This window comes from Bombina bombina, chromosome 5 (genome assembly GCF_027579735.1).
Source record: "Bombina bombina isolate aBomBom1 chromosome 5, aBomBom1.pri, whole genome shotgun sequence".
NCBI lineage: Eukaryota > Metazoa > Chordata > Amphibia > Anura > Bombinatoridae > Bombina > Bombina bombina.
In genome coordinates this window covers 836,636,706-836,660,808 of record NC_069503.1, presented here as the reverse complement: position 1 = coordinate 836,660,808, position 24,103 = coordinate 836,636,706, and the positions used below count along the sequence as shown (strand labels likewise).

At 43.8% G+C, this 24,103-nt stretch overlaps 1 protein-coding gene across 1 annotated transcript in view; it reads left to right on the top strand.

Annotated features, from left to right (window-relative positions):
* Nucleotides 1-24,103, top strand: part of TYMS (thymidylate synthetase) — a 111,164-nt gene that overhangs the window by 43,673 nt on the left and 43,388 nt on the right. Inside the window, exon 7 of the mRNA XM_053714963.1 lies at nucleotides 23,441-23,512. Within this exon, the coding sequence (XP_053570938.1) occupies nucleotides 23,441-23,512 (72 nt within the window). The remainder of the gene's footprint in view (nucleotides 1-23,440; nucleotides 23,513-24,103) is intronic.

Below are 24,103 nucleotides of genomic sequence, written 5' to 3'. Positions count from 1 at the left end.
TTCTCAGGGTGCCGTCTTTCAAGATGGAAACTATTCGTTCTATTCTTCCCTTGATCCAGGAGGGTCAATTTATGACCACATTGGATTTAAAGGACGCGTACCTACATGTTCCTATTCACAGGGATCATCACAAGTTCCTAAGGTTTGCCTTCCTGGACAAACACTTCCAGTTTGTGGCTCTTCCTTTCGGTCTTGCCACTGCTCCCAAAAATTTTTACAAAGGTTCTGGGGTCGCTGTTGGTGGTGCTTCGGTCACGGGGCAGTGCGGTGGCACCCTATCTGACGACATCCTAGCGCCATCCTTTTAACAAGCAAGATCCTACACTGAATGGTGTTATCTTTCCTGCAAACTCACGGGTGGAAGGTAAATTTGGAAAAGAGTTCCTTAGTTCCAAATACAAGGGTAACTTTCTTAGGAACCATAATTGATTCCCTGTCTATGAAGATTTTTCTGACAGAAGTCAGGAAATCAAAGATTATCGATACTTGCCTAGTCCTTCAAGTCTACTCCTCGGATGTCAGTGGCTCAGTGTATGGAGGTAATCGGGCTGATGCTGACGGCAATGGACATCCCGTTTGCTCGGTTCCACCTCAGACCTCTGCAGTTAAGCATGCTCAGACAATGGAACAGAGATTATGCAGACTTGTCTCCTCTAATAATACTAGAGCAGGAGACAAGGGATTCTCTTCAATGATGGTTGTCTCTGGATCATCTCTCCCAGGGAACCTGCTTTCGCAGAGCATCTTGGGTAATTGTGACAACAGACGCCAGCCTTCTAGGGTGGGGAGCAGTCTGAGGCTCCCTAAAAGCTCAGGGAGTTTGGACTCAGTCAGAGTCTGTTCTTCCTATAAACATTCTAGGACTGAGAGCGATCTTCAATGCCCTTCTGACCTGGCCCCAGTTAGCCTCGGTCCGGTTTTATCAGGTTCCAATCGGACAACATAACTTCAGTGACTTACATCAATCATCTGGGAGGAACGAGGAGTTCCTTAGCGATGACAGAGGTAACCAAATTAATCCAGTGGGCGGAAGCCCACTCTTGTTGTCTGTCGGCGATCCACATTCCAAGGGTGGACAACTGGGAGGCGGATTTTCTGAGCAGACAGACCTTTCATCCGGGGGAGTGGGAACTCCATACGGAAGTGTTCTCCAACCTGATTCTCAAGTGCGGTCAGCCGGAATTGGATCTCATGGCATCCCGACAGAATGCCAAGCTCCCGAGATACGTGTCAAGGTCCAGGGACCCCCAGGCGGAGCTGATAGATGCTCTGGCGGTCCCTTGGACCTTCGGTCTAGCATACCTATTTCCTCCGTTTGCTCTTCTTCCTCGGGTCATTGCTCGAATCAAACAGGAGAGGGCATCGGTGGTCCTCATAGCTCAGGCTTGGCCTTGCAGGATTTGGTATGCAGATCTGGTAGAGATGGCATCTCTGCCTCCTTGGAGACTTCCGTTGAGGAAGGACCTTCTAATTCAGGGGCCCTTCACCCAAATCTAGTTTCTCTGAAGCTGACTGCTTGGAGATTGAACGCTTAATTTTATCCAAGCAGGGGTTTTCTGACTCGGTCATAGAGACCATAATTCAGGCTTGTAAGCCTGTAACTAGGATTTAGCGTAAATATCTCTATTGGTGCGAATCTAAGGGCTACTCATGGAGTAGAGTTAGGATTCCTAGAATTTTGTCTTTTCTCCAAGAGGGTTTGGAGAAGGGATTATCAACAAGTTCCTTAAAGGGTCAGATCTCAGCCTTATCTATTTTGTTACACAAACGTCTGGCGGAAGTTCCAGATGTACAATAATTTTGTCAGGCCTTGGTCAGGATCAGGCCTGTTTTCAAACCAGTTACTCCTCTATGGAGTCTTAATTTAGTTCTTCAAAGGGCTCCGTTTGAGCCCATGTATTCCTTAGATATTAAGTTGTTGTCTTGGAAAGTTTTATTTCTTGTTGCTATTTCTTCTGCTCGGAGAGTGTCTGAACTCTCGGCATTGCAGTATGAATCTCCTTATCTTATTTTCCATTCGGATAAGGTAGTTTTACGTACTAAGTTAGGATTTCTTCCTAAGGTTGTTTCTGATTGGATCAAGATATTGTTGTTCCTTCGTTGTGTCCTAATCCTTCTTCTCAGAAGGAACGACTTCTGCATAATTTGGACGTGGTCCGTGCTCTGAAGTTTTACCTGCAGGCGACAAAGGACTTTCGTCAGTCTTCTGCCTTGTTTGTGATTTTTTTTTCGGGTAAACGTAAGGGACAGAAAGCTACGGCTACTTCTTTCTTTTTGGCTGAAGAGTATCATATGGTTTGCATATGAGACTGCTGGACAGAGTTACGGCAAATTCCACGAGGGCTGTTGCTTCCTCATGGGCATTCAAAAATGAAGCTTCTGTGGAACAGATTTGCAAGGCTGCAACTTGGTCCTTTCTTCACACTTTTTCAAAGTTCTACAAATTTGACACTTTTGCCTCGGCTGAGGCCGCTTTTGGGAGAAAGGTTCTTCAAGCAGTGGTGCCTTCCGTTAAGGTTCCCTGTCTTGTCCCTCACGTATCATCTGTGTACTCTAGCTTGGGTATTGAATCCCATTAGTAATTAAGATGATCCGTGGACTCATCGTGTCATAAAAAAGAAAAGAAAACTTATGCTTACCTGATTTATTTATTTTGACACAATGAGTCCATGGCCAACCCTGTTCTTGTAAGACAGGTTGTGGGCAATTGTAAACTTCAGACACACCTGCACCTTGGTTTCTCCTTTCTATCCTTAACTTCTGTCGAATGACTGGAGTGGGAGGGAAGGGAGGAGCTATTTAACAGCTCTGCTGTGGTGCTCTTTGCCGCCTCCTGCTGACCAGGAATATCCCATTAGTAATTAAGATGATCCGTGGAATCATCGTGTCAAAAAAGAAATATATTTTAGAAGGGAAGCATAAATTTTCTTTTTTTTTATTTTATAGGGCTATTAGATTAGGTTTATTCTTTTATTTTTGATGATTTTATTTTTATTCATAATTTAGTGTTTTTGTAATTTAGTCTTATTTTTTTTGTAATTGGATACTTTGTAATTTTTAGAGTAGTGTTAGGATTTTTTTTTTTAATGTGTATTTTTTTTTTTTTAAATTAGTAGTTTAATTTTAGTTTAATAGTTATATTAGTTTAATTGTTAGTTTAAACTTAGTTTTTTTTAATTTGACAGGTAAGTTTAAATTTAAGATAGGGAAATTGTAATTTTAATACAAGTTAGGGGGGCGTTAGGTTTAGGGGTTACTAGTTTAAATTAGTTTATTGCGATGTGGGGGGTGTTAGGTTTAGGGGTTACTAGTTTAAATTAGTTTATTGCGATGTGGGGGGCTTTCGGTTTAGGGGTTAATAGGTTTATTATAGTGGCGCCGGAATTGGGGGTTAATATTTAAATAGTGATTGCGATGCGGGAGGATGGCCGTTTAGGGGTTAATAATATTTAAATACGGTTTACGATGCGGGAGGGCGGCGGTTTAGGGGTTAATAACTTTAGTATAGTGGCGGTGATGTCGGAGCGGCGGAATAAGGGTTAATTTTTATTAGTGTTGGCGATGTCGGGAGCGGCAGATTAGGTGTTAATAAATTTAATTTAGTGTTTGCTATGCAGGAGGGCCTCAGTTTAGGGGTTAATAGGTAGTTTAGTTATGATATTTTTTGTAACAGTTTTGTTGCGTAAAACTCATAACTACTGCTTTTAGATTGCGAAACGGATCGTGTCGGTATAGGCTGGAACGCAAGCTTTTTAGCCTCACTGCAAAACTTGTAATTCCAGCGCTATGGAAGTTCCATGAAAAAACGTCATTTCTTTCTAATGACACAGTGAGTCCACGGATCATCATCAATTACTGTTGGGAATATCACTCCTGGCCAGCAGGAGGAGGCAAAGAGCACCACAGCAGAGCTGTTAAGTATCACTTTCCTGCCCACAAACCCCAGTCATTCTCTTTCGCCTGCATTGCAAGGAGGTGGTGAAGTTTTAGGTGTCTGATAGAAATTCTGCAATCAAGATTTTATTTTTTTAAAGCAGAGTAGGTTTGCTCTGATCTTTCCTGGAGTCTAGCTGTAGTCCACTTCAGTCGAGCTGTGGTGGCTTTTAAGCAATTGGGAACTTGTGGGGTACAATCCCCACTGCGCCTCTCAAACAGTTTTTGCTGCCCTATCTTGAAAGCCTGAGTAAGCTTACTCAGTCTTTCTTTTTTTCCCACAGGTCCATGTGAGGGAGGACACCCTCTCAAACCAGGTGAGCTGTCCTTCTGCCAGACAGATGTAGATTCAAAAAAAGTTTTTTTCTTTTTATAGGGAAAATATGGCACTTCAGCAGTTAAATCTGCATGGGACGTTAAATACCAGTAATCCTATTAAGGGTTAATTGTAGGCAGATTATGCAGGCACTGGGGACGAGAGGAAAATTTTTAATATTTTTTGGTTGGGCTCAGTCTCTGTCCTTTTCTCCGGTTTAGATTCGGACAAGGACTGTGTATGTTTTACTTTTATGGGTGCACAGAGTTTCACTGTTGCGGCTCTGCTGTAGATTTTAATGGCCGCCGGGAACACCCACAATTAAGGAGGCGGTTTCCTTCAGAGTCAGCAAGGCAGTTTTTGCGTGCTTTCCGGACTCACTTTCTGTGAGTTCCGTAATAGACTTGAGTTTAGTTTGTGGCTCTGCTGTATTAGAGGATCGCCCAGCCGACTGCGCAGTAGGAAAGGTAGGCACCTCAGCAAAATAGCTGAGGTGTAGAGGCTGTCTGAGGTTTTAATAAAGACCGCTGCTCTGTAGTTAAGTTTTCAGAAATAAAAATTTAAAGAGACTCGTTTTTTTCCGTGATAATATCCAGGGGAAATAAAGTTTTTGTTTTTTACCCTCCTTTTCTTGGTCAAAGATGGATCAAGAGGCCTTACAAAATGTTACATGTAGCCCTGTGTTTTGACTCCCAGGTAGAACCACCAATTCCTTTTTGTTCATGTATTGAAAGAAAATTGTGTTACAGGGATAGACTTTTTGATCCTGAGCCATCATTAGCTAATGCGGATGCTGTTCAGGGGTCTCCTGTACCAGATATGCCGCAGCTTTCTCCTCAAGCGTCCCAACTTTTTCCGTCTACACATGCAGTGCCCTGCGTTACCTCTCACGCTCTGCTTGGAGTTTCTTTGCAAGCTATTGCTGCCCATGTATCCTAGGCGCTGTCGGCTTTTCCCATGCTGCAGGGAAAGCGCAAGAGGAAATTTAAAGAATCAGTGAGCAAGGTTTCTGATCGTGTTGTGGCTACTCAAGGTGCTTCGTCTCAGAAGTTGGAGGAGGAAGACACTTTAGTAGCGTTTGAGGGTGAAATCTCAGATTCAGACAGTATAATCCCTTCTTCTGACTCTGAAGTTGTATCCTTCAGATTTAAGATGGAACACCTCCGTCTGTGTTACTTAAGGAGGTTTTGGCTACATTGGACGACTCCGATACGACTGTCCGTAGTCGATCCTAAGAAATCTAGTAAACTGAACAAGCACTTTAATGTTCCCTCCGCGGTGGAGGTATTCCCTGTACCAGACCGTGCTACTGAGATTATTGCACGGGAGTGGGAGAGACATGGAATTCCTTTTTCTCCATCCCCAATTTTCAAGAAATTTTTTCCAATAGCTGACTCTATTAAGGAGTCTTAGCAAATGGTCCCCAAGGTGGAAAGGGCAATTTCCACTTTGGCTAAGAGAACCACTATTCCCATAAAGAACCTATGGATAACAAGTTGGAAGCATTGTTAAAGAAGATGTATGTTCACCAGGGTCTGCAATGGCAGCCTGTGGTGTGTATTGCCACTGTCACCAACGCAGCAGCCTACTGGTTTGATGTGTTGTCTGATTCTATTCAGACAGATACTCCTCTTGAGGAGATCCAGGATAGGATTAAGGCTCTTAAATGGCCAATTCCTTTATCATGGATGCTTCCTTACAAGTCATTAAGTTGGAAGCAAAAATATCTGGTTTTGCTGTACTAGTTCGCAGAGCCTTATGGATGAAAAATCCGCAGTCCAGGATTTCAACCATAAGTACAAACTTTTGGCGATTCCCTACAAGGGTAAAACCTTGTTTGGGCCAGGCTGGACCAAGATTATTTCAGATTATCTCCCACCGGATAAGAGAAATAAACAGGGCATCAGAATAATTTACGTTCCTTTCAAAACTTTAGAGGTAAGCCCCCCTCTTCCAAGCAGGAATAGTCCAAACCTTCCTGGAAGCCCAATCAGTCTTGGAACAAGGGGAAGCCATCTAAGAAGCCTGCAAATGAATCAAAGTCAGCATGAAGGGCCTGCCCCTGATCCGGGAGCGGATCCTGTAGGGGGCAGACTTTCTTTATTCGCTCAAGCCTGGGTTCGGGATGTTCAGGATCCCTGGTCGGTGGACATCGTATCCCAGGGGTACAAACTAGAGTTAAAGACTTTTCCTCCCAGGGGCAGGTTCCTTCTTTCAAGATTATCTGTAGACCAGATAAAGAGGCATGCTTACATTGTGTCCGTGATCTTTCTGCTCTGGGAGTGATCGTCCATTTCCCATGCAGGAACAGGGTCTGGGATTCTCCTCCAATCTGTGATTCCTAAGAAAGAGGGAACTTTCAGACCAGTTTTAGACCTGAAATGTTTAAACAAGTTCCTCCTTCAAGATGGAATCTATACGTTCTATTCTTCAAGAGGGTCAGTTCACGACAACCATAGACCTAAAGGATGCGTACCATCATGTTCCCATCCACAAGGATCATCACAAGTTTCTGAGGTTCGCTTTTCTAGACAAGCACTTACAGTTTTTGGCGCTTCTGTTGGCGGTGATCCGGTCTCGGGGCATTGCAGTAGCACCTTATCTGGACGACATTCTGGTTCAGGCGCCATCTTTTCTTGTCTTCGCTTCCTTGGATGGAAGGTAAATCTGGGAAAAAGTTCCTTGGTTCCAGCTACAAGGGTAGTGTTCTTGGGGACCATAATAGACTCCCTATCAATGAAGATATTTCTGACATAGGTCAGGAAAACTAGGATCTTCGACTCTTGCCCTTCAGTCCTTTCTTCGGCCGTCAGTGGCTCAATGTATGGAGGTAATTGGTCTGATGGTAGCTGCCATAGACATCATTCAGTTTGCTCGGTTCCATCTCAGACCTCTACAGTTATGCATGCTCAGGCAATGGAACGGGGACTATGTGGATCTGTCTCCCTGAATAGATCTGGATCAAACGACAAGAGAATCTCTTCCATGGTGGTTGTCTCGGGAACACCTCTCCCAGGGAACTTGCTTCCGCAGACCTACTTGGGTGATTGTGACCACGGATGCCAGCTTGCTGGGATGGGGAGCAGTCTGGGGCTCGTTGAAGGCTCTGGGTCTATGGACTCGGGAGGAGTCAGCTCTCCCCATAAACATCCTACAGCTGAGGGCGATCTTCAATGCTCTACTGGCCTGGTCTCAGCTTCAGCCCGATTTATCAGGTTCCAGTCGAACAACATAACCTCGGTGGCTTACATCAACCACCAGGGAGGAACTCAGAGGTGGCCAAAATTATTCAGTGGGCGGAAACCCACAACTGCTGTCTATCTGCAATACACATTCCAGGAGTAAACTATTGGGAAGCAAATTTTCTGAGCAGACAGACCTTTCACCCGGGGGAGTGGGAACTCCATCCAGAGGTGTTTCTCCAACATTGGTGTGTCCGGTCCACGACGTCATCCATTACTTGTGGGAAATATTCTCCCCCACAGGGAAAGGCAAGGAGAGCACACAGCAAGAGCTGTCCATATAGCTCCCCCTCTGGCTCCGCCCCCCAGTCATTCTCCTTGCCGCTCTGAACAAGTAGCATCTACCACGGGGATGGCGAGGAGTTTGTGGTGTTAGTTGTAGTTTTTTATTCTTCTATCAAGAGTTTATTTTAAAATAGTGCTGGCTTTTACTATTTACTCTATAACAGAAAAGTGATGAAGATTTCTGTTTAAGAGGGCTATGATTTTAGCAGACAGTAACTAAAATCCATTACTGTTATCACGCAGGACTGTTGAAACAAGAGAACTTCAGTTGGGGGTAACAGTTTGCAGACTCATCTGCTTCAGGTATGACTGGTCTCTTTCTAACACAGGCTAATGCTAGATGACAGTCATATTTCCCCTCAGGGGAAAAGGTAAGCCATTTTTCTTTCACCTCAGCAAAAAAGATAACAGGCTTCCCCTTTTTGTTTTTTATGCTGGTAGACACTGTTAGGGGCAAAATCGATTGGTTTTTATTACAATATGATACCATTTTAAATATTTTATAAGCTCACATACACTGGGGAACGTTTTTTATTGATCTGGCTTGTTTTAGACACCTAAATCTAGTCAGGAAGGCCCCTTCACTCTAGTGTGCTGAGGGAGGAAGCCTCATTTTGGTGCTTCAGCTGCACAGTTGATTTACAAGGCAGTGCATGCAGATAGGGTCCTGTGGCTCAGAAAGTGACTCTAAAAGGCTTTTTTCTGTGAATGGTGACCCCTAAGGAAGGTAAAAAGCTGCAACAAGGCTGTAGCAGGGATTGTAGTGTATAAAAACGGTTAAATCCAACAATTAGCTCCGGTTTGCTTGTTTTAAGAGCTAGAGTCTCCATATTTGCTGTGCAATACTTTCTAAGCATTAAGACACTGGGGTCCAAATTTCAGAAAAATCGGATATTGCCTTCATAGTTTTTTGAACATTCAGAAATAAATGTCATTTTATTATTTAAAGAGACAGTAACGTTTTTGTTTAAAATCGTTTTTATTGCATTGTTTGCCTGCCTAAATCTGTTTAACATGTCTGTTCCGTCAGATAACCTATGTTCTGTGTGTATAGAGACAAATGTGGTTCCCCCTTCGAGCGTTTGTGATAATTGCGCCATAGCGTCCAAACATAATCAGGACAGCTCTGTTATTTTTCATAATGTTGCCCAAGATGATTTATCTAATGAAGGTAGTGGGGATAGCTCTACATCCTCTCCTTCTGTGTCTACACCAGCTTTGCCCGCGCAGGCGACACCTAGCGCGCCAGTGCTTATTTCTATGCAGCAATTATCAGTAGTAGTGGATAATTCTATAGCAAATCTTTTATCCAAACTGCCAGCTTTTCAGAGAAAGCGTGATTGTTCAGTTTTAAATACAGATAAAAAGGATGAACAATCAGACGCTGACGATGCCTTATCTATTTTACCCTCGCATCAATCGGAATTGGCTGTAAGGGAAGGGCTGTCTGAGGGTGAAATTTCAGATTCAGGAAAAATTTCTCAACAGGCAGAACCTGATCTAGTGGCATTTAAGTTTAAGCTAGAACATCTCCGCGCTTTGCTTAAGGAGGTATTAGCTACTCTGGATGACTGTGATTCCATGGTAGTACCAGAGAAGTTGTGCAAATTGGACAAATTTTTAGAGGTCCCAGTGCACGACGACGCTTTTCCAATACCTAAGAGGGTAGCGAACATAGTGGAAAAGGAGTGGGAGAAGCCAGGTGTACCCTTTGCCCCACCTCCTATATTTAAGAAAATGTTTCCCATAGTAGACCCTAGAAGGGACGCATGGCAAACGGTCCCGAAGGTTGAGGGAGCTGTTTCAACACTAGCGAAGCGCACAACTATTCCTATAGAAGACAGCTGCGCTTTCAAAGATCCTATGGATAAAAAATTGGAAGGATTGCTTAAAAAGATTTTTGTTCAGCAAGGGTTCATCCTTCAACCAGCTACGTGTGTTATTACTGTCACTTCAGCGGCGTCCTTTTGGTTAGAAGAACTAGAAAGGTCGCTCTAGAAAGAGACTTCCTATGAAGAAGTCATGGACAGAATTCACGCATTAAAGTTAGCTAATTCCTTTATATTGGATGCCGCCTTTCAAATAACGAAATTGGCGGCGAAAAACTCAGGTTTTGCTATAGTAGCGCGGAGGGCGCTTTGGCTAAAATCCTGGTCGGCAGATGTGTCGTCCAAGACTAAGTTACTGAATATTCCTTTCAAGGGTAAGACCCTTTTTGGGCCGGAATTGAAGGAAATTATTTCAGACATCACTGGGGGTAAGGGCCATGCCCTCCCACAGGATAGGCCTTTTAAGGCTAAGAACAAGTCTAATTTTCGTTCCTTTCGCAATTTCAGGAACGGACCGGCTAATAACTCCACTGCCGCTAGACAAGAAGGTAACGCGGCCCAGCCCAAACCCGCTTGGAAGCCCATGCAAGGCTGGAACAAGGGTAAACAAACCAAGAAACCTGCTGCTGCTACCAAGACAGCATGAAGGGGTAGCCCCCGATCCGGGACCGGATCTGGTAGGGGGCAGACTATCTCTCTTCGTTCAGGCTTGGGCAAGAGATGTTCTGGATCCCTGGGCACTAGAGAGTTTCCAAGGGATACCTGTTAGAATTCAAGGGACTTCCTCCAAAGGGAAGGTTCCACCTGTCTCGCTTATCTTCAGACCAGATAAAGAAACAGACATTCTTACATTGTGTAAGAGACCTATCAAAGATGGGAGTGATAAACCCAGTCCCCTCCGGGGAACAAGGTCTAGGTTTTTACTCAAACCTGTTTGTGGTTCCCAAAAAAGAGGGAACTTTCAGGCCAATTCTGGATTTAAAGATATTAAACAAGTTCCTCAGAGTTCCATCCTTCAAGATGGAAACCATTCGGACAATCTTACCGACAATCCAGCAGGGTCAATTTTTGACTACCGTGGATCTAAAGGATGCGTATCTGCATATCCCAATCCACAAATCTCATCATCAGTTCCTGAGGTTTGCCTTTCTGGACAAACATTACCAGTTTGTGGCTCTTCCATTCGGTTTAGCCACCGCTCCCAGAATTTTCACAAAGGTGCTAGGGTCCCTTCTAGCGGTCCTAAGGCCGAGGGGCATCGCTGTAGCACCTTATCTAGACGACATCCTAATCAAAGCGTCGTCCCTTTCCAAAGCGAGGGCTCATACAGACATTGTGTTGGCCTTTCTCAGATCTCACGGGTGGAAGGTGAACATAAAAAAAAGTTCACTGTCCACAAGGGTTCCTTTTCTGGGAACAATAATAGATTCTGTGGAAATGAAGATCTTTCTCACAGAAGTCAGAAAGGCAAAGCTTCTAAAAGCTTGTCGAGTTCTTCATTCTATTCCTCAACCCTCCATAGCTCAATGCATGGAAGTAATAGGACTAATGGTCGCAGCAATGGATGCTCAATCAGTGGAATGGGGACTATACAGACTTGTCTCCCCAAATTCAAGTAGATCAGGTAACCAGGGACTCACTTCTCTGGTGGTTGACCCAGGATCACCTGTCTCAGGGAATGAGTTTCCGCAGACCGGAGTGGGTCATCGTCACGACCGACGCCAGCCTCTTGGGGTGGGGCGCGGTCTGGGACTCCCTGAAAGCTCAGGGCCTATGGTCGCGGGAAGAGTCGCTTCTCCCGATAAACATTTTGGAACTAAGAGCTATATTCAATGCGCTCCTGGCTTGGCCTCAGCTAGCGGAAGCCAGGTTCATAAGATTTCAGTCGGACAACATAACGACTGTTGCGTACATCAATCATCAGGGGGGAACAAAGAGTTCCCTAGCGATGAAGGAAGTAACCAAGATAATCCAATGGGCAGAGAATCACTCCTACCATCTATCTGCTATTCACATCCCAGGAGTAGACAACTGGGAGGCGGACTATTTGAGTCGTCAGACTTTCCATCCGGGGGAGTGGGAACTCCATCCGGAGGTCTTTGCTCAGTTAACCCAATTATGGGGCATTCCAGACATGGATCTAATGGCGTCCCGTCAGAACTTCAAGATTCCTTGCTACGGGTCCAGATCCAGGGATCCCAAGGCGACTCTAGTGGATGCATTAGTGGCGTCTTGGTCGTTCAACCTAGCATATGTGTTTCCACCGTTTCCTCTCCTTCCCAGGCTCATAGCCAGGATCAAACAGGAGAAGGCCTCGGTGATTCTGATAGCTCCTGCGTGGCCACGCAGGACTTGGTATGCAGACCTGGTGAATGTCATCGGCTCCACCATGGAAGCTACCTTTGAGACAGGATCTTCTAGTACAAGGTCCATTCGAACATCCAAATCTAGTTTCTCTGCAGCTGACTGCTTGGAAATTGAACGCTTGATTTTATCCAAGCGTGGGTTCTCAAATTCTGTGATAGATACTCTGGTCCAAGCCAGAAAACCTGTGACTAGAAAGATTTACCATAAAATATGGAAAAGATATATCTGTTGGTGTGAATCCAAAGGATTCTCCTGGAGTAAGATTAAAATTCCAAAGATTCTCTCTTTTCTCCAAGAAGGTTTGGATAAAGGGTTGTCAGCTAGTTCTCTAAAAGGACAGATTTCTGCATTATCCGTCTTGTTGCACAAACGACTGGCAGCTTTGCCAGATGTACAAGCTTTTTGTTCAGGCTTTGGTTAGAATCAAGCCTGTTTACAGATCCATGGCTCCTCCTTGGAGTCTAAATTTAGTTCTTTCAGTTCTTCAAGGGGTTCCGTTTGAACCTTTACATTCCATAGATATTAAGTTATTATCTTGGAAAGTTCTGTTTTTGGTTGCTATTTCTTCTGCTAGAAGAGTTTCTGAATTATCTGCTTTGCAGTGTAATCCACCATATCTGGTTTTTCATTCAGATAAGGTTGTTTTGCGTACTAAGCCTGGTTTTCTTCCAAAAGTTGTTTCCAACAAGAACATCAACCAGGAAATAGTTGTTCCTTCTTTGTGTCCGAATCCAGTTTCAAAGAAGGAACGTTTATTACACAATTTAGATGTTGTTCGTGCTTTAAAGTTCTATTTAGAAGCAACAAAAGATTTTGGACAAACCTCATCTTTGTTTGTCGTTTACTCTGGTAAGAGGAGAGGTCAAAAAGCTACTGCTACCTCTCTCTCTTTCTGGCTGAAAAGCATTATCCGCTTGGCTTATGAGACTGCCGGACGGCAGCCTCCTGACCGTATCACAGCTCACTCTACTAGGGCTGTGGCTTCCACATGGGCCTACAAGAACGAGGCTTCTGTTGACCAGATATGTAAGGCAGCAACTTGGTCTTCTCTGCACACTTTTGCCAAATTCTACAAATTTGATACTTTTGCTTCTTCGGAGGCTATTTTTGGGAGAAAGGTTTTGCAAGCCGTGGTGCCTTCCGTTTAGGTAACCTGATTTGCTCCCTCCCTTCATCCGTGTCCTAAAGCTTTAGTATTGGTTCCCACAAGTAATGGATGACGCCGTGGACCGGACACACCAATGTTGGAGAAAACAGAATTTATGCTTACCTGATAAATTACTTTCTCCAGCGGTGTGTCTGGTCCACGGCCCGCCCTGGTTTTTTAATCAGGTTGAAAATTTTTTCTTTATACACTAGTCACCACGGCACCCTATAGTTTCTCCTTTCTCTCCTAACCGTCGGTCGAATGACTGGGGGGCGGAGCCAGAGGGGGAGCTATATGGACAGCTCTTGCTGTGTGCTCTCCTTGCCTTTCCCTGTGGGGGAGAATATTTCCCACAAGTAATGGATGACGCCGTGGACCGGACACACCGTTGGAGAAAGTAATTTATCAGGTAAGCATAAATTCTGTTTTTCCAGTCTGATCCTCAAATGGGGGCAGCTGGAGCTAGATCTCATGGCTTCTCTGCAGAATGTCAAGCTCCAGCGGTACCGTTCGAGGTCAAGGGATCCACAGGCAGTCCTGATGTGCTGGCAGTGCCGTGGAATTTCAGTCTAGCATACCTGTTTCCTCCGTTCACTCTCCTTCCACAAGTCATTGCTCGGATCAAGCAGGAGAGGGCTTCAGTGATTCTCATAGAACCTGCATGGCCTCGCAGGATCTGGTATGCAGAACTAGTGGAAATGTCATCTCTTCCACCTTGGAGACTTCCGCTAAGGAAGGACCTTCTGCTTCAAGAGCCCTTCCTTCATCCAAATCTTGTTTCTCTGAAGCTGACTGCTTGGAGATTGAATGCTTAATTTTATATAAGTGCAGGTTTTTGGAGTCTGTCATTGAGACCTTGATCCAGGCTCGTAAGCTTGTGACTAGAAAGATTTACCATTAAATATGGCGTAAATATCTGTACTTGTGTGAATCCAAAGGTTTCTCGTTGAGTAGTCAGGATTCCTAGGATTTTGTCTTTTCTCCAGGAAGGTCTGGAGAAGGATTTGTCAGCGAGTACTTTGAAGGATCAAATATCTGCCTTGTCTATTTTGTTGCATAAGTGTCTGGCGGATGTGCCAGATGTGCAATACTTTTGTTAGGCCTTGGTCAGAATCAGGCCTATGTTTAAACCTGTTACTCCTCCCTGGAGTCTTAACCTTGTTCTTAAAGTCTTTCAGCGGGCTCCGTTTGAGCCTATGCATTCCTTAGCTATTAAGATGTTATCTTGGAAAGTTTTGTTTCTTGTTATTTCTTCTGCTCAGAGAGTCTCTGAACTCTCGGCGTTGCAGTGTGATTCCCCTTATCTTTCATTCTGATAAGGTGGTTCTACGTACTAAGTTAGGGTTCCTTCCTAAAGTGGTTTCGGATAGGAATATTGATCAGGAATTTGTTCTTCCTCCTTTGTGTCCTAATCCTTCTCATAAGGAGGGTTTACTGCACAATCTAGATGTGGTGCGTGCGTTGAAATTCTATTTGCAGGCAACTAAGGATTTTCGCCAGTCTTCTGCTTTGTTTGTTGTTTTCTCTGGGAAAGGGTAAGAAAGCTACGGCTACTTCTTTCTCTCTGGCTGAAGAGTATAATTCGCTTGGCCTATGAAACTGCTGGACAGCAGCCTCCTGAGAGAATCACGGCTCATTCCACGAGGGCTGTTTCTTCTTCCTGGGCCTTCAAAAATTAAGTTTCTGTGGAACAGATTTGCAAGGCTGCAACTTGGTCCTCTCTACATACTTTTTCAAAATGTTATAAATTTGATACTTCTGCCTCGGCTGAGGCTTCTTTAGGGGAGAAAGGATCTTCAAGCAGTGGTGCCTTCTGTTTAGGTTCCCTGTCTTGTCCCTCCCTTATCATTTGTGTCCTCTAGCTTGGGTATTGATTCCCAACAGTAATTGATGATGATCCGTGGACTCACCGTGTCATTAGAAAGAAAACAAAATGTATGCTTACCTGATAAATTTCTTTCTTGACACGGTGAGTCCACGGCCCGCCCTGTAATTTTTAGACCGTTTTTTTTTTTTTTTTTTTTTTTTTGTGTAAACCTCAGGCACCTCTGTACCTTTGTGTTTCTTTCTTTTTAAAGACACGATGAGTCCATGGATCATCATCCTTGTGGGAATTCACCTCCTGGTCAGCAGGAGGAGGCAAAGAGCACCACAGCAGAGCTGTTAAATAGCTCCTCTTTTCCCTCCCACCCCAGTCATTCTCTTTGCCTACGTTAGTGATAGGAAGAGGTAAAGTGAGGTGTTGGTATAGATTCTTCAATCAAGAGTTTATTATTTTTAAAGTAGTGCAAGATTGTGCTGCTTTGTTCTAGGGTGTAGCCGTAGTCCATATCAGTCTCTTCAGTAGAGCTTTTGGTGGCTTTAGAGCAATGAGAAATGGTGGGACATAATTCTCACTGCGCCTCCCATACTTTTCTGCTGCCCTTATCCTGATGGCCTAAGCAAGTACTAACTCAGGCCTTATCATTTTCCACAGGGCTATAGGAGGGAGAGGACCTCTTAAACCTGTTGGACTGTCCTGCTGTCGGACAGCATTAAGGTAAGTGCAGACTTTTTTTATTCTGGGGAATACTAAAGACTCAGAGGAAAGTGGGCACTTCAAATTTAACTTTATTTTATATAAGGCAAATGGAGCCTTTGACTTGGGACTTCTGGCTCTCTATGTATGGAGGGTGCTCTTTTATGACAGCGTAATGTACAGGCACTGGGGCAGGGAGTAAAGCTGGAAAATAGTTTGCTTTTTCTCTCTCTCGTTATATTTTAAGCCGGTCGGACTGTGTAGTTATTGACGCCCACGAGGGGCGGGGCCAAAATTTTGCGCGCTTCATACTTCCACTGCGCAGTTTCATATAGCCCGGCATCCAGAGAAAGTTCCGGTTTAACTGTGGGGCTCATCGGCTATCAGACTTGCAGGACAGTGACGTCCTTTCTTTGCTCTAGAACTGCATGGTTTTTCCCAAACAAGCAAGCTGTTGTTAGCGCTCCTGGGTCTTGTCCTTCTGCACCAGGAATTTCAGCAAGACCATTCGGCAGGTAGGCGCCTCAGCAGAGCTGCTGAGGCGTAGAGGTGTCTGATTGTGTTTTAAAAAGTTTTTTATTTAGCTAAGAAAGTGATACGTTTTTGTTTTATACAGGAAAATAGTTTGCATTTAAAACTAGGCACAGTATCCTGTTATTTTTTCAAGTTTTAAAGGGCCAGTAACAATTTTTTTTTGTTTTTGTATTAAAAAATTGTACAATATTGTCTGTAAAAATATTGTCTCTAAAATGGATTTAGAAGCTGTGCAAAATGTTACTTGCACCATGTGTTTGGATGCCAATGTGGAACCACCGGTTCCTTTTTGTCCCTCATGTTTTTCATGCTCAAAATTTTTCAAAGGCGGATGCTTCTCAGGAGTCTGATGAGATGCAGAGTATTCCGCAGCTTTCTCTTTAAGCGTCCCAATCTTTAACGCCCACTCAAGCAGTGCCCTGTACTTCTACTCTTACTGGAGTTACTTTAAAGGACATAGCTGCACTTATGTCTTCCACAGTTTCTGATGCGTTGTCTGCTTTTCCTATGCTTCAAGGCAAACGTAAGAGGAAAGACAACCATGTGGTCAGTGAGGTTTCTGATGCTATGGTGGCAATCTCGGATGTACTCTCCCAGGGATCTGAGATGGAGGGTATAGAAGTTCTATCGGAATGCAAAATTTCAGGCTCTGAAAGTTCATTACCTTTGACTGATTCAGAGGTTGTATCTTTCAGGTTTAAACTTGAACACCTCCGTCTGTTACTCAAGGATGTTTTGGTCACTTTAGACGACTGTGTTTCTACAGTAGTGGTCGATCCTGCGAAGTCGAGTAAATTGGATAGATATTTTGAAGTTCCCTCTTACTCAGACGTTTTTCCAGTGCCAAAGCGAGCTTCAGAGATTGTTTCCATTGAATGGGAGAGACCAGTTATTCCTTTCTCTCCGTTCCCCATTTTCAAGAAGATGTTCCCTATAGCCGACGCTGTCAGGGAAACTTGGCAGACGGTCCCTAAGGTGGAAGGGGCTATTTCCACCTTAGCCAAGCGAACTACTATTCCCATTGAGGATAGTTGTGCTTTTAAAAATCCCATGGACAAGAAGTTGGAGGGTCTACTTAAAAAAGATTTATGTTCACCAATGTCTGCTATTGCAGCCGGCTGTGTGCATTGCCACTGTCACCAGTGCAGCAGCTTATTGGTTTGAGGCTCTGTCCGAGTATCTTAAGACTGAGACTTCTTTAGAGGAGATCCAGGATAGAATTAAAGCTCTGAAATTAGCCAATGCTTTTATTACAGATGCTTCTCTGCAAATTACTAAGTTGGCAGCTAAAAGTTCAGGATTCTCTATCCTAGCCTGCAGAGCCTTATGGTTTAAAACCTTGGTCTGCGGACGTATCATCTAAATCTCAACTTCTAGCAATTCCTTACAAGGGAAAGACCTTGTTTGGGCTTGGACTGAAGGAAATTATCTCTATCACGGGAGGTAAGGGTCATCTCCTTCCTCAAGATAAGAGAAGTAAACGGAAAGGACGACAAAGTAATTTTCGTTCCTTTTGAAATTTGAAGGGCAATTCCTTCTCTTCCTCCTCTAAACAGGAAGGAAACTATTCGCAATCTAAGCCTACTTGGAGACCAAACCAGTCTTGGAACAAGGGTAAGCAATCCAAGAAGCCTGCTGCTGAATCCAAGTCAGCATGAAGGGCTTGCCCCCGATCCGGGACTGGATCTGGTAAGGGGCAGACTTTTTTTTTTTCGACGTTCAGGATCCCTGGGCGATAGAAATAGTGTCTCAGGGATACAAATTGGAGTTAAAATTTTTTCCTCCCCGAGGAAGGTTTCTTCTTTCAAGATTATCTGCAGACCAGATGAAAAGAGAGGCGTTCTTACATTGTGTAAGAGACCTCTCCTCCCTGGGAGTAATTTTTCCCATTCCTGTACAGGAACACGGGCAGGGTTTTTATTCAAATCTGTTTGTAGCTCCCAAAAAGGAGGGAACTTTCAGACCTATCCTAGACCTCTAAACAAGTTTCTCAGAGTTCGATCATTCAGGATGGAAACTATTCGTACCATTCTTCCATTGATCTAGGAGGGTCAATTTATGACGACAGTGGATTTAAAGGATGCTTATCTTCATGTTCCTATCCAGAGATTATCACACGTTCCTAAGGTTTGCCTTTCTGGACAAACACTTTCAGTTCGTGGCTCTTCCTTTCGGTCTGGCCATGGCACCCAGAATTTTCACAAAGGTTCTGGGGTCTCTGCTGGCGGTTTTAAGACTGCGGGGCATTGCGGTGGCCCTTATCTGGACGATATTCTAATCCAGGCACCATCTTGTCAACAAGCAAGGTCCCATACCGACATTGTGCTATCCTTCCTGAGAACTCATGGGTGGAAGGTAAATCTGGAAAAGAGTTCCTTAATTCCGAAGACAAGGGTAACTTTCTTGGGAACTCTAATCGATTCTATATCTATGAGGATTTTTCTGACAGAAGTGAGAAAATCAAAGATTCTAGAAACCTGTCGAGCCCTTCAGTCCAATTCTCGGCCGTCAGTGGCTCAGTGTATGGAAGCAATCGGACTGATGGTCGCGGCAATGGACATCATACCGTTTGCTCGGTTTCACCTCAGACCTCTGCAGTTAAACATGCTCAGGCAGTGGACTGGAGATTATACAGATTTGTCTCCTCGAATAACCCTGGAACAGGAGACGAGGGACTCTCTTCAATGGTGGTTGTCTCTGGATCATCTATCTCAGGGGACATGCTTTCGCAGACCTTCCTGGCTGATTGTGACAACAGATGCCAGCCTTTTAGGATGGGGAGCATTCTGGGACTCCCTAAAGGCTCAAGGGGTATGGACTCAAGCAGAGTCTGTTCTTCTGATAAACATCCTGGAACTAAGAGCGATCTTCAATGCTCGCCTGGCCTCAGGTTGCTTCGGCCCAGTTCATCAGATTTCAGTCGGACAACATAACGACAGTGGCTTTCATCAACCATCAGGGAGGAACAAGGAGTTCCTTAGCGATGACCGAGGTAGCAAAGATAATCCGGTGGGCGGAGGCCCATTCTTGCCATCTGTCAGCGATTCACATCCCAGGGGTGGACAACTGGGAGGCGGACTTTGTGAGCAGGCAGACTTTTTTCATCCGGGAGAGTGGGAACTCCATCTGGAAGTGTTCTCCAGCCTGATTCTCAAATGGGGTCGACTGGAGTTAGATCTCATGGCATCTCGTCAAAATGCCAAGCTCTTGAGATACGGGTCAAGATCCAGGGATCCCCAGGCGGAACTGATAGATGCTCTGGCAGTTCCTTGGTCCTTCAACCTAGCATATCTATTTCTCCCGTTTGCTATTCTTCCTCGGGTCATTGCTCGAATCAAACAGGAGAAGGCATCAGTGATCCTCATTGCTCCTGCGTGGCCTCGCAGGATTTGGTATGCCGATCTGGTGGACATGTCATCCCTGCCACCTTGGAGACTTCCATTGAGGAAGGATCTTCTCATTCAAGGACCCTTCCTTCACCCAAATCTACTTTCTCTGAAGCTGACTGCTTGGAGATTGAACGCTTAATCCTATCCAAGCGGGGTTTTTCTGATTCGATCATAGAGACCTTGATTCAGGAGCGTAAGCCTGTAACTAGAAAGATTTACCATAAGATATGGCGTACATATCTTTATTGATGTGAATCCAGGGGCTACACATGGAGTAGTTAGGATTTCCAGAATTTTGTCTTTTCTCCAAGAAGGTTTGGAGAAGGGATTATTGACTAGTTCCCTAAAGGGTTAGATCTCTGCCTTATTTATTTTGTTACAAAAGTCTTGCAGATGATCCAGATGTTCAAACTTTTTGTCAGGCCTTGGTTAGGATCAGGCCTGTGTTCAAACCATTTACTCCTCCATTTTTGTCTGAATTCAGTTCTTAAAGTTCTTCAAGGGGCTCCGTTTGAGCCTATGCATTCCTTAGATATTAAGTTATTATCTTGGAAAGTTTTATTTCTTGTTGCTATTTCTTCAGCTCGAAGACTGTCTGAGCTTTTGGCGCTGCAATACAATTCGCCTTACCTTATTTTCCATTCGGATAAGGTAGTTTTACGTACTAAACTAGGGTTCCTTCCTAAGGTTGTTTCAGACAGGAACATTAATCAGGAGATTGTTGTTCTTTCCTTGTGTCCTAATCCTTCTTCTCAGAAGGAACGTCTTCTGCACAATTTGGACATAGTCCGTGCTTTTAAAGTTTTACTTACAAGCAACTTAAGATTTTCATCAGTCTTCTCTGTAATGTTCTCTGGAAACCGTAAGGGTCAGAAAGCTACGGCTACCTCTTTCTTTTTTGGTTGAAGAGCATCATCCACTGGACAGCAGCCTCCTGAAAGAGTTACGGCTCATTCCACTAGGGCTGTTGCTTCCTCATGGGCCTTCAAAAATGAAGCTTCTGTAGAACAGATTTGTAAGGCTGCTACTTGGTCTTCTCTTCACACTTTTTCAAAATTTTACAAATTTGATACTTTTGCCTCGGCTGAGGCAGCTTTTGGGAGAAAGGTTCTTCAAGCAGTGGTGCCTTCCGTTTATGTTCCCTGTCTTGTCCCTCCCTTATCATCCGTGTACTCTAGCTTTGGTATTGTTTCCCACAAGTAAGGATGATGATCCGTGGACTCATCGTGTCTTTAAAAAGAAACAAATTTATCAGGTAAGCATAAATTTTCTTTTCTTTTTAGACACGATGAGTCCACGGCCCGTCCTGTTCTTTTAAGACAGGTTGTTAATTTTTGTAAACTTCAGACACCAATGCACCTGGGCTTTTCCTTTCTCTTCCTAACTTCGGTTGAATGACTGGAGTGGGAGGGAAGGGAGGAGCTATTTAACAGCTCTGCTGTGGTGCTCTTTGCCTTCTCCTGCTGGCCAGGATTTATTATTATTATTATTATCGGTTATTTGTAGAGCGCCAACAGATTCTGCAGCGCTATAAACAGAGGCGGAGTACAACAAACCAATTATAGGGATCAAATGGGTAGAGGGCCCTGCCAAGAGTTGCACTGTTGTAGTCAGCTCTTAAGAAGGTGATCTACAAACAGCTGGACTTTTAGGCTTACATGCTAAAGGGGTTCAGGGGATAGCAATGGAGGAGAGGAACTGGCATAAAGAAAGGTTAGCGTAGGTTGTATGCATCCCTGAACAGTAGAGTCTTTAGGGAGCACTTGAAGCTTTTAAAACTAGAAGAGAGTCTTGTGGAGCGAGGCAAAGAGTTCCACAAGATGGGAGCCAGTCTGGAGAAGTCCTGTAAACAGGAGTGTGATGAGGTGACAAGAGAGGAGGAGGTCGTGAGCAGAGCGAAGGGGACGGGAGGGAGAGTATCTGGAGACGAGGTCTGAGATATAGGGGGGAGCAGTGCAGTTGAGGGCTTTGTATGTCAGAGTGAGAATTTTGTGTTTGATCCTAGAGGCAAGAGGAAGCCAGTGAAGGGATTGGCAGAGAGGAGCAGCAGATGAAGAGCGATGTGTAAGGAAGATGAGTCTGGCAGAGGCATTCATTATGGATTGTAAAGGAGCTAGGCGGCAGGTGGGGAGACCAGAGAGGACAGAGTTGCAGTAATCAAGGCGGGAAAGAATGAGAGAGTGGATTAAAATCTTAGTTGTGTCTTGTGTACGGAAGTGTCTAATTTTAGAGATGGTTTTTAAGGTGGAAGCAGCAGGCTTTAGCCAAGGACTGAATGTGAGGAGTGAAGGAAAGATCTGAGTCAAATGTGACCCCGAGACATCGGGCATGCGGAGTAGGGGTAATGATGGAGTTGTCTACAGTTATAGAGATATTGGGGGTGGAGATTTTGGAAGAAGGGGGGAAAATGAGGAGCTCAGTTTTAAAGAGATTTAGCTTGAGGTAGTGAGAGGACATCTAGGAAGAGATGTGAGAAAGACAGTGACACGGGTTAGCAAGGAAGGAGATAGGTCTGGTGCAGAGAAGTAGATTTGGGTGTCATCGGCATACAAATGATATTGGAAACCGTGGGACTTAATTAGGGAACCTAGTGATGACGTATTGATTGAGAAGAGAAGGGGACAGAGCCTTGCGGTACTCCGACAGAAAGTGGTGACGGGGCAGAGGAGGCCCCAGAGAAGGCTACACTAAAGGTACGGTTTGACAGGTAGGAAGAGAGCCACGAAAGGGCTGTGTCACAGATGCCGAAGGATGGAGGGTTAGGAGTGATATTCCCAACGGTAATTGATGATGATCCGTGGAAACACAGTGTCAAGAAAGAAAGAAATTTATCAGGTAAGCATACATTTAGTTTTTTACGTGTGCGGGACTGACATTGCGTTACAGGCTAAAAGGCTTGTGGTACAGCTATACCGACAACACTTGTAATAGCTGCGGTGCTGTTTTAATGCTAAAATGACCATTTTTTCAGCGTTAAAACACGAACGCAAAACTTGTAATCTAGGTGTATGTAAACAAGTGGGGAGAAAGATACCAGCCTATTTGAAAGGTTATTCCTGCAGCAGCTTTGAATAAAATGAACCATTAGCTGCTTGCCTGAGTACATCGCCACTTTAAAGATGCACTAAATTCATTTTTCTTTGCATCTAAAAAATAGCATTTTACAATGTGTAATTTTTTTATTTTTTTTTAAATGTTATGTCTCCTGTTCATTTAAGTATCTTCTTAAACTGTTTTAACAATTGAAACCTCTATTAACATACTTAATTATTAAATTGTTATTTAATGCTTAATTGCTACCTATTCATGCCCATAGGGAAAATTACAAAATGATCAACACAAACCTGGCACTCTTTCAAGTACACAGCAAGATTAATATGAAAAATGGAAGAGTTTGTTTACAGCATTTATCCAAAAGATTTAAGCCCAGGAATACATCATGGTCTCTTGCTCCTTGAGTCCCGACCTACAGCCACACAATACAGAGGTTAATTGCCTGATGGGATGTGAGTTTTACAGTGACATAGGATGTGTTCCCAGTCCAGTTAGAAAGTGCAGTCTATTTTCATGTTTTGTATGTGTCTACAGAAATTACACAAGGCCTGTGTTGACTGAAATCATGCATTGTGTGGCCCCAGGGAGGAAGAGTCTTCTACTTTTGCTTTTAACCTAGCTGTTTGCTTATCAGAGAGTGCCAGACTTTGTGTGTATGTATACACACACATAGATAGATATAGATATAGATATATATATATATATATATATATATATATATATATATATATATATATATATATATATTCTATCAAGCTTTCAAACATTGAGTCCTGATTTTATTAATTGTTTGACTTTCTACTCATTTATTTTATTTTTCTTTCAGCCTGGTGATTTTGTACACACGTTGGGAGATGCTCATATTTATCTAAATCACATTGAGCCTTTGAAAATTCAGGTAAGTTGTTTGAATTTACAAAAAGGTACAAGCCAAAATTTTAAATTTCATTCAGGATTCGTTCTTAGTATCCTTTGTTGCTCCTTTCCAAGAGAGCATAACTGAGGTAGGCTCAGGTGCGTGTACATTAGGATCTGGATTTGCACAGATCCTAGTGTGTTGAACTTCACAAGAAAAATTGTGGGCCTGGATGGAGCTGAATCTTAAGAGTGGTCTTTGCCTTGCACATTCGGATCTGAATGCACACCCCTATAAAAACAATATTTCTTCTATAAAGGTAAGACGAGTCCACGGATTCATCCTTTACTTGTGGGATATAGTCCTCCTGCTAACAGGAAGTGGCAAAGAGCACCACAGCAGAGCTGTCTATATAGCTCCTCCCTTAGCTCCACCCCCCCCAGTCATTCTCTTTGCCTACTCTAAGTACTAGGAAGGGTAAAGTGAAAGAGGTGATAAAATATTAGTTTTTAATTTCTTCAAGCAAGAGTTTGTTATTTTAAATGGTACCGGTGTGTACTATTTACTCTCAGGCAGCAGATGGATGAAGACTGCTGCTTGGAGGATGATGATCTTAGCATTTGTAACTAAGAT